At 37.3% G+C, this 15,283-nt stretch overlaps 1 protein-coding gene across 1 annotated transcript in view; it reads right to left on the bottom strand.

Annotated features, from left to right (window-relative positions):
• Positions 1 to 386: 386 nt before the first annotated feature.
• WASF1 (WASP family member 1) overlaps positions 387 to 15,283 on the bottom strand; it is a 38,102-nt gene continuing 23,205 nt past the window's right edge. Inside the window, exons 3-8 of the mRNA XM_029962767.1 lie at positions 8,850 to 9,003; positions 7,914 to 8,031; positions 6,929 to 7,101; positions 4,792 to 4,971; positions 2,804 to 3,441; positions 387 to 1,295 (exon numbers count right to left, since the gene is read on the bottom strand). Of these exons, the coding sequence (XP_029818627.1) occupies positions 1,138 to 1,295; positions 2,804 to 3,441; positions 4,792 to 4,971; positions 6,929 to 7,101; positions 7,914 to 8,031; positions 8,850 to 9,003 (1,421 nt within the window). The 3' untranslated portion in view covers positions 387 to 1,137. The remainder of the gene's footprint in view (positions 1,296 to 2,803; positions 3,442 to 4,791; positions 4,972 to 6,928; positions 7,102 to 7,913; positions 8,032 to 8,849; positions 9,004 to 15,283) is intronic.

Genomic DNA, 15,283 nt, shown 5'->3' with positions numbered 1-15,283 from the left:
AAGCCCTGCACAACATGCACTACACTGCTAGATAGCACTTAAAAACTGACCCATATTCTTTCTTATCTTTCATTAACCATAATTTTGACTGCTGCATCTCCTCAAGATACACTGATGCTAAAGTGTGGCTTTTTTTTAAAAAACAACCCTAAGGCCACAAGCTCCCCATTCTGTATTTGTACTTTTTTAAAAACTAAGATCGCAGTAAGATTTCAGATTTTTTTTTGTGTAGATGTGCATATAGATATCATTTATTGATAGTTTTCTTGTTAGATGAAGAATATTTACTGTAACTTTGTAGCCCACAGATTAAACACTTGAAATCCAAGGATCCCTCAGGTATACCAGTGAAAAGCAGGCTTCATTGAAAAAGCAACACCCAGGACCATTTAAAATGAACCATTTATTAAATCAAACTGTTATTTTAACAGTTACATAAGTTACACAGCATGTTTAAGTCAAAAGATTTCACAAGGAAAAGAAAAATTAAACTTGTAATTATGCAGGCAAAAATAGTACCACACAATATGTACCTGGGAGGGAAGAAGGGAAGGGGAAACTCTAAACATTCAAATAAGGCCATAATTATTTAAAAACAACAATAAAACAATAATAACCCCCCCCCAAAGATCCATTTTCTTTTCAGTGTGTTCAGTGCTGCTAACTATATGTACTTTTAGTGTACAGGTGTAATCGAGGCAGTGATATCTTGACAGCTAGGTTTAATCTTTTAAAACACTATCAGAACTGGAATAAGGCTCATTAGTACATACAGTTGCCCTTGGAATGTCAATCTCAGTTGCCTTCATCAACTTAAAATTCACAAAGTGCACAGTTAAGATATGCCAAAAAATTTAAACTGCTACTCTACCAACAGCTGCCCATGCTTAATACTTAGTGGTCTATTGGAACAAAGTATGTTCCTTCAAAAAAGATGTGTAAGAAAAGCCACTGTAAAACATTTAGTTTCAAAGATGCACTAGGAGCTTTTTGTAAACCGAAAAGTAGAAAAACATGGATTAATAATGTAAAGAAAAGAATACAAAAAACACTAGAAATGACCATCAAACTTCCAAAGAACAAGCACCACAATGGACATTAGCATTCAATTTTGCAGTGTACAGCAATGTAATAATTTTACTCCAGCCAATCTACTTCATCAAATTCTGAATCATCTTCTGAATCACTGTATTCCACAGCAATGCGACGAGAGAGTATAGTAGCAACATCATTCTCAATGCGCTCGTGTTTAGCTTCTTGTTCACGTTGCTCTTCAACTTTGCGTAGCTGAATACCTAAAGAACACCAAATCACAAACATGTTATTCTCCTCCTTTATCACTGTAAAGACATTTAGGTCATGATTCATAAAATGCTTCGCAAGCAAAAACGAAGACTGAGGACACTGTCCTCCTCAGATAGAAACTCTTTCGTCAAGTTTTTTAAGAGGGGAATGTCAGAATTGCAGTGGCAGACCAGATCAAGAGCCCTTCTGCTATAATATTGTGGTTCTGATTTCCCATTAAAAATACACCTACATTTTTAGTACCTCTTTAAGTGATTAAGCCATTTTGCTATTTGCATTTCCATACACTTTTTATACTCCCTCTTCATGATCTCAATTAAGAGTTAGAGCTATTTTGAGGATCCCAACAAGACAGGACCTCTTGTAACCCAGTTTTCATCATGTAATGGTCTGTTTTGAGATAACGTATTACTTAAAGATCAAACACAATGGAGAACTAATACATACCAACAGTACGAGAAAGTTAAATCCACTAACTTAGTTACTGACACGACAGACATCATATATTTTGGTTTTGCACTCACAACATCCCAGACTGACACAGACTAAATATGACCTACATCCTATACTTAATATTCCCCATTGTCAACTGGCAGATAACCCAAGCACAGGACCTGAGGTTGAATTTAAGCAGTGGTAACTCAAGCTGTTGTTTCTTGGGTATGACTTGGTCAGAAGTGTTTTAAGCAGTCACGTAAATTAAACCAGCAGGCTCTCCTTTCTTAGTTGTTTTTTTTTTTTTTGCTGACATTCTCTACAAATGTTCATTCACCCCTGTTGTACTCAACTGTTGTTGACACATACTCCACCATCAGGCAGCAGCACTCATGGTGCAGTGGGGATTTTTCTGGCCATGGGCATGTTAAGCTGAAAGGTACAGCTTGCACAGAGCTCCTCATCAGTAAAACACTGCCCTGCAGCTCCACTGTTCACTTGCACTCTGCCAGTGGGCACCTTGCAATGCAAAGGCTGCTTCACTGCTGCGCTGAGACGTGTTGAGATTAGATACTAAACAGCTTTAAGTCTTCAGCAACAATTTCTGAATGTCATTTATATGTTGTTGTCATACAGTGACATACGATCAAAATTCCAATGCCAATCTTTTCTGCTTTTATCTAATAGTCTGAGGAAAAACAATGTTTTTGTCTCCTACACAATCTGTAGGTTATCAGAAACAACTACATTTTCAAGCAAACAGAAATGAAAAGATAATCTCCACACATCATTGACAAACAGATGTACTCTTTTTTTTTTAAATTAACTTCCACAAATAATCAGTTATGCCATCCAAACTAAACATCTGATAAGTGCAATTACAAATTAAAAAAAATCTGTCTACTTTGCAATGCATATGCTGTAGAGAATAGAAGTCAGGAACAGATTTAGGAGGCATTCCTTTAATTTCTTACACATGTGAAATATCCAATCTCTCAAGGCTAATGTGTATTTAGCAAGTTTCTGAGACAGTTCTTTTTGCCCCTTAATAGCCAAACATTACCTTTCCGTATTGCTTCCAGCAGAACGCTTCTAGCATCACTGATGACAGGAAGAGTTGAAGGATGGCGTTTGGGTTCAGGAGCAGGAATAACTTGGGATGGTGGAGATGGAGGCATTAGGGGTGCATGGGGGCCAGGAACAATGGTTGTGGGAGGAGGGTGAAGAACGGGAGGAGGGTGAGAAAGGTTTGCAACTGTGACAGGGGAGGAGGGTCGAATGCCCGGAGGTGGCAAGGGAGGAGGTGGGGGTGGTGGAGGAAGTCCCTGTACTTCAGCTTGTGGAGGAACTGGGTGAACAGGTACAGTTTCACACACTTGGGCAGCTCTAGTGACAGGGGGAGAGGGTTGTGCTATGGGAGGAGCAACTGGAGGTGGAGCTGGATGTAGAACTCCAGGAGCTATCTGGAGAGGAGCTGGTGGAGGTGGCACAGCTGGGGCCTGCAGAGCAGCTGTGGGAGGGGGTGGTGGGGGTGGGACTGGGGGTGGAGGGGTGGAAGTCATTGCAGCTCTTAATGATGAAGTTGACAAAGCAGATGGAAGAGGTGGTGGTGGTGGAGGAGGAGGAGTGGGGCTCACAAACACTGGTGTTCTGCCTGTTGCTGGTGACTGAGGACGATTTTCTACCAAGCCAGGAGTAGAACTGCAACATCCAATAACAGAACAAAGTCATTAGAGAGTGGAAAAAATAGCAACAGATTCACTTCTGCAACTTAAGAACACTGAACCCCGGGCATTAAAGAGCATTATGTACTGTGATGATTTCAAGGTATTCATTCATATCTCACATACAAGGAAATATAATTTGCAGTATGGGGTATGAATCAGTTTTCCAACAGACCTCTGCTCACGTTCAGCTACTAACCAAATTTGTGTTCTTACACAAACCTGCATCTTTATCAAAGGTTTCCTATACTAGTATAATTCTTCCCTGTCGTCCCTAAGTAGATCCAAATTATTTTTCTGAAGTAAGGGAACTAGCAGTTGATTAACTGCTTTGATTCACAGAACTTTAAAAACAAAACAAAACAGTACCAACGAGGACAAGTCAGATTTGAAATACATGTTTAAAGCGTGACAGCAAAATGAGTGAGGCTAATATCAAAGGTCATCAACTCTATGTACAGAGAGGTACCGTTATATGCTAGGTGAATGCATAGGATGCTAGGTGAATGCATAGGTGCAATGCATAGGTGAACTGAAGAAAACAGAAGGAAACAGTAAAATTACTTTCCTGAAAGACCACAGAGTATTTCTTTCAGCTGTTGTGGAAAATTAATCTAAAGAGTTATGCATTTTTGTCTATGATCCCCTAAACAGTATAAAGTCATTCTTTTCAAGAGACTACCATCTTGCTCATGTAACAACTGTATTTGAATTAACCATCCTCTATTCCAACTTGTATGTACTCGAGCATAATATAAGATTTTGGGTTTAAAACAACAGGGGAGTGACAACCAAAGCCTCACTCTAGAAAATATTCTAAATACGCATCCACTTCTGGAAAGGCAGAGATATAGAAAATAAAATCACTTCGGGGTGGTGGGAGGAAGCACTTGCAATTTAGCAAATAGGATGAATATATAGCTTTGACAGGTGACTGTCTTACTGTGATATATTCTTCCTTTCATGTACGCTGAAACACAGTTCAGTTGTACAAATTTCCAAAACTCCAAAGCTACGTCCTGAGATGCCAACATATTTCACAGGAACATTTTCCATACAGTTATTTGTCCTGCCATTTAACTCCGAAGGCAACACAACTGCAGTATTAATGGCAAGATGAGGCCTAACTCCACAATGGCACCCTACAGGATTTAGATGCTGGCCTTCTGTCCAGCTCCTGTGTGCCCTTGATGCTGCAGACACGTCGGGGCTGTGGAACGGCACAGCCCCCAGGACATGTGTACTGCTTGGGCAGCATGGAAATCATACAAACGATGAGAGCTGGAAAACTAAAACGCCTCAATAAACTTGCTTGACTGCTTTGTACCTAACACAAGGAGGCACAGGTTTCACATCTCCTGCTCCATGCATTGGAGGTGGCGGCGGTGGTTCGTGTGGTCTGACCAACACTCGCTCCTCAGCTCTGTTCAGAAGTTCAGACATCTGGCTATAGGGTAATGCAGAAAGTGAATATGATCCATCCATATGGTCCACATATGCTTGAGATCTGTAGAAAAACAGTGAAAAATGATCCAATTTAGCCTTCAGTAAGTATTGGTGCCCTCAGCTACTGTTCTATACTTTGGTTTGATTTCTGAATACAAGTATCTTCTCTGCACTAGGGTTGCATGTATTGTACATCATGGCTTTTCAGTAATTCATCCCACTTTCTCTGTCATTGCTTCTGGCAGTTCAAGGGTTTGATTATGACAGGTATATCACATAGTTTCTACAGCATGTGTGTGACCTTAGTGTTTATTAGTCACATTATATAGTGATAGCAATGCAATCAGAACTACTACTCTTTTATAAATCATGAAACATCCATCGATGTTAGAATGGTCGAATTTACAACTGAATAATTTAGCTAAACTTCTGTCAGAGGATCTATATTCCAATACATACAGAGATCTCACTACTTTAATAGACATAAGATTTGATAAATATCTGTTATTGAGTAGTAGCAATAAATAAAGATGATTCAACTTAGTTGTTAATGACAACTTTAGATACACCTCAAGGACTCAATCAGGAAATTTTAATTAACTACTCAATTACATATTTTTTTTTAATCTCTATTAAATTCACAAAAGTGTTTGCAGAACATTTTCCAATAAGTAGAGCAATACTCTACATTTCCACATACTGCACTGTAGTATTTAAGCCTATTAAATTCCTAAGGGGTGAAGTTTCTACTCCATTATTCCAAAGCCCAGTGCTATTCTGTATCTGAACAACATGCTCTGCACATGCAGTGCTCCCAACCACTTCAGTGTTATTCAGAATTGCATTACTGGTAATGAGATAATCAAGGTTTAGGGCAGGATCCTGGATATAAAAGGATACCACCAACAAGTGTGTCTGAAGTGGAATCCAACGTACAACACAACAGAAGGGCAGAAGGAAAGCAGATGTTTCTGCCAATGACTTGACACAGCACTTTACAGAGATACTATACAGCTGTTCCTAGAGATATGCTAAGCACCATAACTTAAGCTGTACCCCAACTGAGTGAAATGCACTGAAACCATTTTCACATTCTGAACTAAGTTTTCAATGAGCAGGTTTTTCCATTTTTCAGACAGCAAACACCCTCTCCTAGAGGGTATTATTCACCATCACTACTGAATTTGTTTGAAGGCCTTACAAAGCTAAACAAAATACTCTCTTACAGTGCACTTTGGGCAAGAGAAGGACGGGGGAAAAAATTTAACTTTTCTGGAGGACAATGAATACTTTCGAATTTAAAAAAACAAAACAAACAAAAAAACCCAGGAAAACCATACCCCAAATCTCCTAATATTAATCATCAGCCCTCTTTGCTATCAGATGTTTCCTGGCTGGTAAAATGGACTTGGTTTTGCACAAACACCAGAAGCATAAACACAGCAGGTGTTTCCCATGTGAAATGATACTTTTAGCCACCAGCAAATACGTGCTGTGAAATGAGAATTCAACAGGTTGGATTTTGTAATAGGCTATAACCAGAAATGTCAATCAAATCTTGGACTTGTTCAAGAGTAAAGAGAAGCTCAGCATTCTCATTTGAGTTCCAAGTGGACATTTGTTCCTATCACACCCAACATATAGTCTTGGCAGTGTCTGCTTAAGAAAAATCAAGAGACTGGAATAATAGGGATTCTATAGGTCAAGACCAGAGGAATGTAGTGCTGCACGTGGGTGTAAGCTTGCAGCAGTGACACCACATCTTCTTCAAGCTGCAGATGACAACAATATCCCCACGGATACCATGAGGATTCACGCTACTCTTGAAAATAACATAATAACTACTCCTTTAAGAACACACTAAGTATTTAAAAACTGAGTTTTGATTAAGCTAAGTCAATGATTTCCAGTGCATTTCAAGAATAGCAGTAGCATCTCATCACTGACCATTTCTCAAGCATGTTCGCTGTGCAGTTCGGATATACATAATAAAGGATAGAAAGAATAAATCAAGGAACCTTGATTCAAAATGTGAAGCTGGGCCATTTGCAACTTCAATGTGTTTATGTAAGAGGTTAGCATCATCTTCTGCAAGTTCTGGACCTTGGGCTAACTTCTGCCACTCTCTCCGTCTGTCATGAGGTGCCCTTGGCACTTTTTCCGGTTCGTGAGGACGATCCAGATTTTTCTGCTGTAGGAGAGTTGTGCAAACAAAATTGACAACTTAGACAGTGTTTTTTAACTAGTTGCATATAAACATCAGCCACCAAATAATGGAAAACAATCCCAATTCAAGTGCAAGAAAAATTTACTTTCAGGCTAAAGATATGTAAACCAAAGACTTGTAAGAGCCAGAAACTTCAGTCTAGTGGATAAGTAGCTGAATAATACAGAGAAAAATAACTGTATAAGTAGCTTTTTATTCTAAGTCTGAAATAAAGTTATGAATTTCGCACATATTTACTCTCTCTATTATGTATGAAATACACAGAATAATGGTGAAACAAAAAAGCACTACCTTTCGCAAAAGCGCTTGTTCAATTTAAAGAAAATTATAAGCAAAGTGCTTTTTTCCTACTACTTGCTTTCTAATTTAGAGTAAATATATCTATTGGAACGTCATTCAAGCCTTTTCACCTGTAAGATTGTAAAAAACTTTTATTACAAATAAATATTCAAGTAAAATTCTTTATTCTTGGTGTATTCCTCTTCGTTGAGTCATTGTTAGTATACTTCAAAGTTTTGACAAACCTGATGTTGCTTTTACTAAGACTAAAACATGAAAGCTTTAGATTCTTCTATATTATTTTACTCCTCCTCCTCCTATTATTATTATTACTATTTAGTTATTCGTTAAAGTTGATGGAATTGAATTACTACAAGTAGTTTTAGTTGAATAAAGATGACTCTGTAAAGTTTAGATTGTTATTCAAGTACCATATCTGCAAGCAAAGCCCTTTCAGGAAAAAACAACCAGAAGCTCTATAAAGTTAACATACATACCTTCTGCTTCCTCTTTTCCTTTCTTTTGTCCTCGGTGTCCTGCAACATTTTTTCCTTCCACAGATCAAAGAAATATGAAGGATTGGTATAGAACTTCAAACCCTCTTTTCCATCATCCCTGAAATACAATGACACAAAATGGGCATGGTATTTATTTGACAACATCTGAATCCAAATATTAAGACAAAAGAAAGGCATATTAAGGAACACTCAGTATCTCAGACTCTGAAATATTTTACTGAGGAACATAAAAGAGATGATCATTGACCTCCTGTGCCATCAGTCTTTACTGTCTTTCCTGGCATCCAAGGTCCTAATTTTAGAAAGGTAACTTGAATGCAAGCTGTAGACAAATAAAGAGTATCATAAATCAGAAAACTCCCGCTCCAATGACTCAAATCTTTCTCTTAAAATATTGAGCAAAATTGTGTGGCTGCTTGTGTTCAGCTACTGATTCAAACTGACTCTGGGACAGTGAACAACATTCACAGCATCACAGAATATTCTGAGTTGGAAGAGACCCGCAAGTCCTACTCTTAATGAATGGCCATACAGGGATCAAACCCACAACCTTGGTGTTAATAGCACCAGGTTCTAATCAACTGATTTCCATTAAAGACCTTTCTTTCTACATATTTAACTGTTTATTTTCTTCACTTCTCATCCAAGAACATTACACAGTTTACTAAATACAGGGAATAAAAATGGCTTTTTCTTAACATTGTTACACTGCATTAAAATTTTAGTAAAATGGAGTAAAGTTTTAATGCTTATAATGTCTTCTGCTGCCTTCATTCCTCCAGCAGCTTCACAATTTTCTAGTCTGGCTCCTTAAATATTCAAGTGCTACTCACCATGAGCAAGGTGCGTGGATATAGCCACTCTATTACATAAAATAAGCCAGAAATTGGTTTTGATTAATTTTATGTTACCAACCTGTAAGGGGTGAGAATGTTAAGTGGAGGAGGCTGTTCACAAATATCATAAGTTTCTTGCAAAGGAATAGGCAGAGTTTTGCGGTCAAACAGCTGTTGATCTTGAATTGTGGAACTCCGGAAAGCTTTTCTCATTGTAATGTCCTGCAGTGACACTGAAAAGGGATATTGCCATTTAAAAGAAAAATCCCAAATATATTTGATTTGGATTAATCTGGAATTGCTTAATGTTGGTTAAAAAATAAATATTAAGCATTACTACTTACATCTTAGGCATTTTACAGCAAATATAAATTCATCTAGCACTACTACCATGGCAAAGTACTGTCAGACTACGTGAAAAACATGTTTGTAATGTTCTACCACATTATCCTCTTTTTGGCTTCACAGGACATTTTTCTCACCTGGATAGATATCAGAACTCTGTCTCTAAGTAGTTCAACAAATTGCTTACTGTAACTATAAAATTCCCTCTGATAGTTCAGAAGTACCTAATAACATTTACCAACTCCATTTCACAATCCTTTTTGTACTAAAAACTACTCTCTCTCTCTCAGTATGGATTTTATCTTTATGCCATCAGCAAGCCAAACTTTGCATTCCTTGCATGTATGCAGCAGTTCCACTAAAGGCCCACTGAGATGCCAAACCACTTATGCTAGTGAGATCAATGAGTTTTAATGGGAGGCTATTCTATGTTCCAACACATGAAACTAGTCAAATGATGTTTTTTAATCTGTTTAACTGAGAAGACTTCTCTGTTTAATTTAGGCAAACCACTGACTTTTTTAACACATTAGTTAGGAATAATCAATTATCTTTATGTAAGACTCGAAGGAAAACAACACATGAACACAACAGATTAAACAGTGGTTTCAAATATTTTACCTACTCCTGTTAAACCCCACATATCTTTTTCTATTTCAAAATCATTAAAATTTAGATAAAGATTAATGGAAAAGTGACCACAACTGATAAGCTTTGCACTTTTAATTCTGGAAACAGTATACCTATTTAGTCTCATATTTCTTTCCCTCCCTGATCTTCGGTTACTACATCTCTGAAGTCCAAGTGTATCTCAAAGCTAACTTTGCAGCCAGCATTAGACTTCCATTAGATAAAGCAGCAGATCTTTCCACTGGTTTGGGTTCTTTTTTTTAAAAATCACAAACAATACTGAAAACAGTTTTAAGACATACTAGCAAAGAGAGTATTTTCAGCACATGCATTTTATCTATAAATAATTATGTTTATTTTATAGAAACAGGTTGATAGTAGTGTCCCTTTACGCAAAATGAGAAGACATCTTTTCCCCCACCCCCTCCATATCACTAGGGTCTTTGGCAACAATTTTTTGAAAATATTTGTTTAAGTTGAAAACTGCATTTTTACACATATGTACACACACACACGCAGAGACCTGGATTTCTCTTCTATGATCAAAAAGGGGCAGAAGGCAGGACTTTTTTCTGGAGGGCTTGCAATTCTGCAGTGTTCTGTCTTCTTACCTAAGCATACTGACAGCATCCATTGTGAGGCTAAAGACAGGACTTATCTGATTCTCAGCTTGGCTTTTGAAGTTTATTGCAGTTGGCAAGGTTGTGTATTCCTGGAGAAGTTTTTTCCTTTTTACCCTTAGGTTCTAATTCATCACAGTGTCTTTTATTCTTTTTAATACCTTTAATTAGCTGCTCAGAAGTCTTTTTAAGAGCATGAAAGAAGTATTATAATGTATGAATGTCAGCTGGGCATCTCAATTTCTGTAGGTATTTTTGCATTCATAAATAACCCTATATATTTTGTACCTGTCATGAATTACAAGTTGTTATTTGCTGGCAAAATTTCACTGTGGTTTACCTCATTTAAAACTTAAGTCTTAGATTCTTTTATACTTCAGCTACTTTTCCTTTGGGTTATTTGTTATACAAATCACACCAAATGTACTTGTTCAGAGGTGCTTGACAATCCTGCAAGTTTTTTAACTGTCACTTATTGGAGACTTTTCCAACAAAAGCTAAAACTTAGTATACTTTCCTCTGAACCTGTGCGCATTCTGAAGACAATTAAGTAAATTAATTTATTCCAATAAATAAATACAGTTCTTCGGTTTAATATTAAAATGCTCACAGAGTACACTGCTATCTAAACTATTAGCATTCCTTAATCTCTTCAATGAGCAAATTACAGCCAGTCTAGTTCATAATTTCCATTTTCTTGCTTAAAACTCCACTTTTTGTAAACATGTACAAGGGGTAACACACCTGAGGATAATCAATCATAACAACAATAAGCATAATTACTTTCTAAACCTAATATACACAGTAAAGGTCTTCACAGAAAACATACACTGTAGAATTTCAAGCCGCATTTCCTGTGCTGATATCCAGTAACAGGTGTTCCCTAAAAAGCATACCATTATTCCAAACAACTGACTACCTTAGGACAACGTTACTCAGGAAATGAAAGGATGTGGCACACAAAACAACTGAGAATCACGACACAGATACAACTTGGCTACATGTAGGGATCAGGTAAATCCCACGTTGCAAGCACAGCATAATCCTGGGCTGTGCACGGTTTGGCTCACAAAGCCGCTTGTTTAGTTTGCCAGCTGGCTAAGAGACAGACACCCTCCTGGCTCACCACCTCAGTGTAGGGATACGTGAAAACCTGGCTGGTCATCCAGCCATTCAGCTTTGGCTGATTGACAAACTGGCACAGCAAGAGGACGGGTCAGACAAATTGGATGTGTTTATGAATTCAGGTGTGAGAAGAGACAAGGGGCTGAAGGAGGAGATGGAAAAGCTGCAGGCATTTCACTTGATGCTAAATTTGACTTGATGTTAAATTTAAGCTTCCAGTTGCTTAATTCCTAACTAGCACCAAAATCTTTGTATACGCCAACATCCTAAATTTCATAGGAATATATTTGTCTGAAGTCCATCTGCTACACCACTTGTGTTTATTGAATGAATAAAAAATGGGGTCTTAAATAATTTCCTTAAATGCTGAGATAGTCACAATTTAATTTAAACATTCATTCAACAATCTAAACAAATGCCTGTTTATTTTTATTGTGACTGTTGTTTTGATTGTATGAAAAGACATATCAGCCAGTCTAACCTTCTGTATACAACAATATTTTCCACTTAAGTTACAATTATCTGTCAGAAAGCTGAATTGCCAATCGTTTGTACATTTGGTTTTGAAAAAGAGATGTCAGTCCATTTTTACTTGTAATCAACAACAAACTCTAATGCGATACAATAACACATCTGTAATCAATATACTAAATAACATTTTACCTCTAGGTAAGCCTCTCATTAAACTGCAATCCCCAGTCTGTAGTAAAAGTCAAGTATGGAGCACATCAGCATACTGACAGAAAGTTGCTACTTTTAACCTTTCAAATATATTTAATACTACATTTTACCTCATCAGAAGGAAAAAAGTTACTAGATTTTTTTTTTTTATTCATGTACACTCACTCAAATATGTAATTTATGATTAGGTTCTAGGGCAAAAAATACTGGTAAATAAAGGTGAAGGCGGCAAACAAATAAATAACATATTCCTTTTAAAAGCTCACTCTCTTAATGCTTTCTGCAGAATTTGATCTTGACATCTTTCAAGGCCATGAACTTACAGCTGTGACTCCTTGCAGAACTAAATAACTAGGGGAAATTATATACAAAGCAATGGAATCAGTTGCCCACAATTCTCTTTCTCTTTTCAAAATCTTACCCAGCAACTTGAAAAGTGCAGGGAGGAAAGAACAACACTATTGAATGAATATCTTATGAGTAAGTTTCCACTTAAAGATAATTAATTGGGAGGAGGTAGTGCTGTTGAAAATTCTCTTAAGCTAAAGACTTGTTGATTCAGTTCCCAAAGACACTGCAATCTTAAATCTTATGTTTACTTTATTTTTTTCATCTTTTTAATTATTATCCACTTCAACAACGATTAGAATTGCACACATATTAGGTTTCTCTGCCATTAGAGTACTTCTGACTGGTCACTGCAGGTTTAATAGTTGCTGAGAGAGACTACTTCTGTAGATCACACAATATTCTCCTTTGGGCTTGTCCTCCACATATGAAATAGAAATTTTCTGAAATACTGTTTTAAAAAATTGAGTTGAAACAGCTCAAGCTCTTTTTGGAGAGAATGTACGTAGCTTAACTACCACAGGTAAACAAAAAGCAGATGTAAACATTAGTGCAATCATTTTAAGAGGACTTAGAAGCTGCTTTAAATGCAGCATGTAGAACCATGGAGCCCCATGCAGCCTGTTAAGAACCAGCAGCATCAAGCACTGAATCTGCTGTCTCAACAAAACCACCACATTGTTTAACAAATGACATTTTGTCCAGATTTCTCTTTTTATACACAAAATATGCAATATCATGCCCTTATGATGGATTATTAAGCCTTGAACATACTAATTTAAAACTGAACTACTAACTAAATAACCCATAAATTTAATTAAGGGCCTAAGAAAATTAGAAAAGGAGTATGGAGAGCAATTGGGGCTCAGCCCACCGGCACAGATTCTTGAGAGGGAGATACACCCAAATCCAACCTTTTTTGAGTGGAGATGCACAAGGAAAAGTGATCTACTATGCAATTTAATTTAAGAGTCTTTTTCTTTATTTGCCTTTGGGGGTAGAAATTCTAATGAATGAATTGACAATGGTGTTATTCTCCACTTAACATATTACAAGTGGAGATCATGACCAAATTTTCATGTTCTCCTTGTCCTTAACTTTGATTACATTTATACTCAAGTCACCAAGTTCCTCTAGCTTCAAGGCTAGAGACAGCAATCTGCCCCTTAAACTGGGATTTACTACCTTTACCTTATAAGTCACACAGTGGGCTGAATGTCCTGATTTTAAAGTTGAATGAGTCTCCCGTTTTCATAGTATCCAAAAGCATACAGACCACAAGGAGCTGTTAGGCTGTTTTGGTTTCTATCCAACAAATGCCATCTTTTTTGCTATAGCAAAATGTAAAATCTCTCTTTAGCATTAGTTCAGCTAAACTTCTGAACTACTACCAGTTTAATAGAATTACAGAATTTATATATATTAGAATTTTATATTTATAGAATTCTAAACATTTATAGAATGTCTAGAAAAAAAACCAAGCATGTCCTCAAAGCCAGGAGCCTACTGAAAAACAATTCACAACACTGATTCCTTCCCTGAAGTATGCCAGGCTGCTCTCCCATAGCACTTCTGCCGTTAAGTTGCTTGTAACAGATATGCTACTAAAAAATCAAAAATTTGATACACTGCCCTTTGAGATTAAAATACTGTGGTTTGAGATTTAAATAGAATTAGGTGGCTTATATTTAAAGAGCCACTAAATTGATACCAAAATATTCTGATAAACTCTGAGTTTATGAATTTTGCTTCTGCCCTGATAGTATTTATTTCTGAGTGATACACAACTATTTTCCAATACTTCAATGCACTATACATCAGAGCTGTACTGTGTATCAGCATTTCAAAAAAGAACCACATAAATGCTAAAATACATATTCTTTTAAAAACTGCCAGATTTCTACAGCTGACATTATTTACTTTTAGCAGTGCTTCACACTTAAAGATGTAAATAAATTTAAAACAATGTGATCATTTAAGAAAAATCTATTATTTTACTTGTAAAATTCGCATATATATGGAAAGAGTTAGTAATGTTATTTATAAAGTAAATACTGAAATTAGAGGCCCTGAAAACAGCATATGGGCCTACATTCCAAGTCCAAAGCCCCCTAGTCAGCGCTGAGGGTCAAATGCTTCTGACAGATAAAACCTCCATTCTGAATCGATGGTCTGAACACTTTCAGACTCTTTTCAGCATCAACTGTGTAGTCCAAGACACAGCCATTCAGTCCATCACACAACAACCGGTGAAGTATGAATTGGATACTGCCCCCACTTCAGGAGAAACCCTTAAGGCCATACAGCAGGTGAAAATAGGCAAGGCAGCTGGGGTTGATGGAATTCCACCTGAAGTCTGGAAACATGGGGGCCTTGCACTCCATGCCAAATTTCACGAGTTTGTGGTGCACTGTTGGGAACTCAGCGAACTACCATCAGACCTTCGTGATGCAGTCATCATCACTTTGTATAAGAAGAAAGGAGTTAAATCAGGCTGTTCAAATTACCATGGTATTGCTGAGAACACAGCTGCGTTGGGCAGGACACGACTCAAGGATGAAGGACCACCGCCTTCCTAAGGTCGTGCTTTATGGTGAACTTGCCACCGGCTGCCACAAGAGAGGAGCCCTGAAGAGAAGATACAAGGACTCCCTGAAACAACATCTCAGCCTTGGCCATATTGATCACCATAACTGGTCTACTCTGGCCTCCAATCGGGAGGCCTGGAGACACACCATCTGTAACGCTGCTGATGCTTTTGAGA

Source organism: Manacus vitellinus, unplaced genomic scaffold (assembly GCF_001715985.3).
Source record: "Manacus vitellinus isolate BGI_N305 unplaced genomic scaffold, ASM171598v3 scaffold_4_pilon, whole genome shotgun sequence".
NCBI lineage: Eukaryota > Metazoa > Chordata > Aves > Passeriformes > Pipridae > Manacus > Manacus vitellinus.
This window is presented reverse-complemented; position numbering and strand designations above follow the sequence as displayed.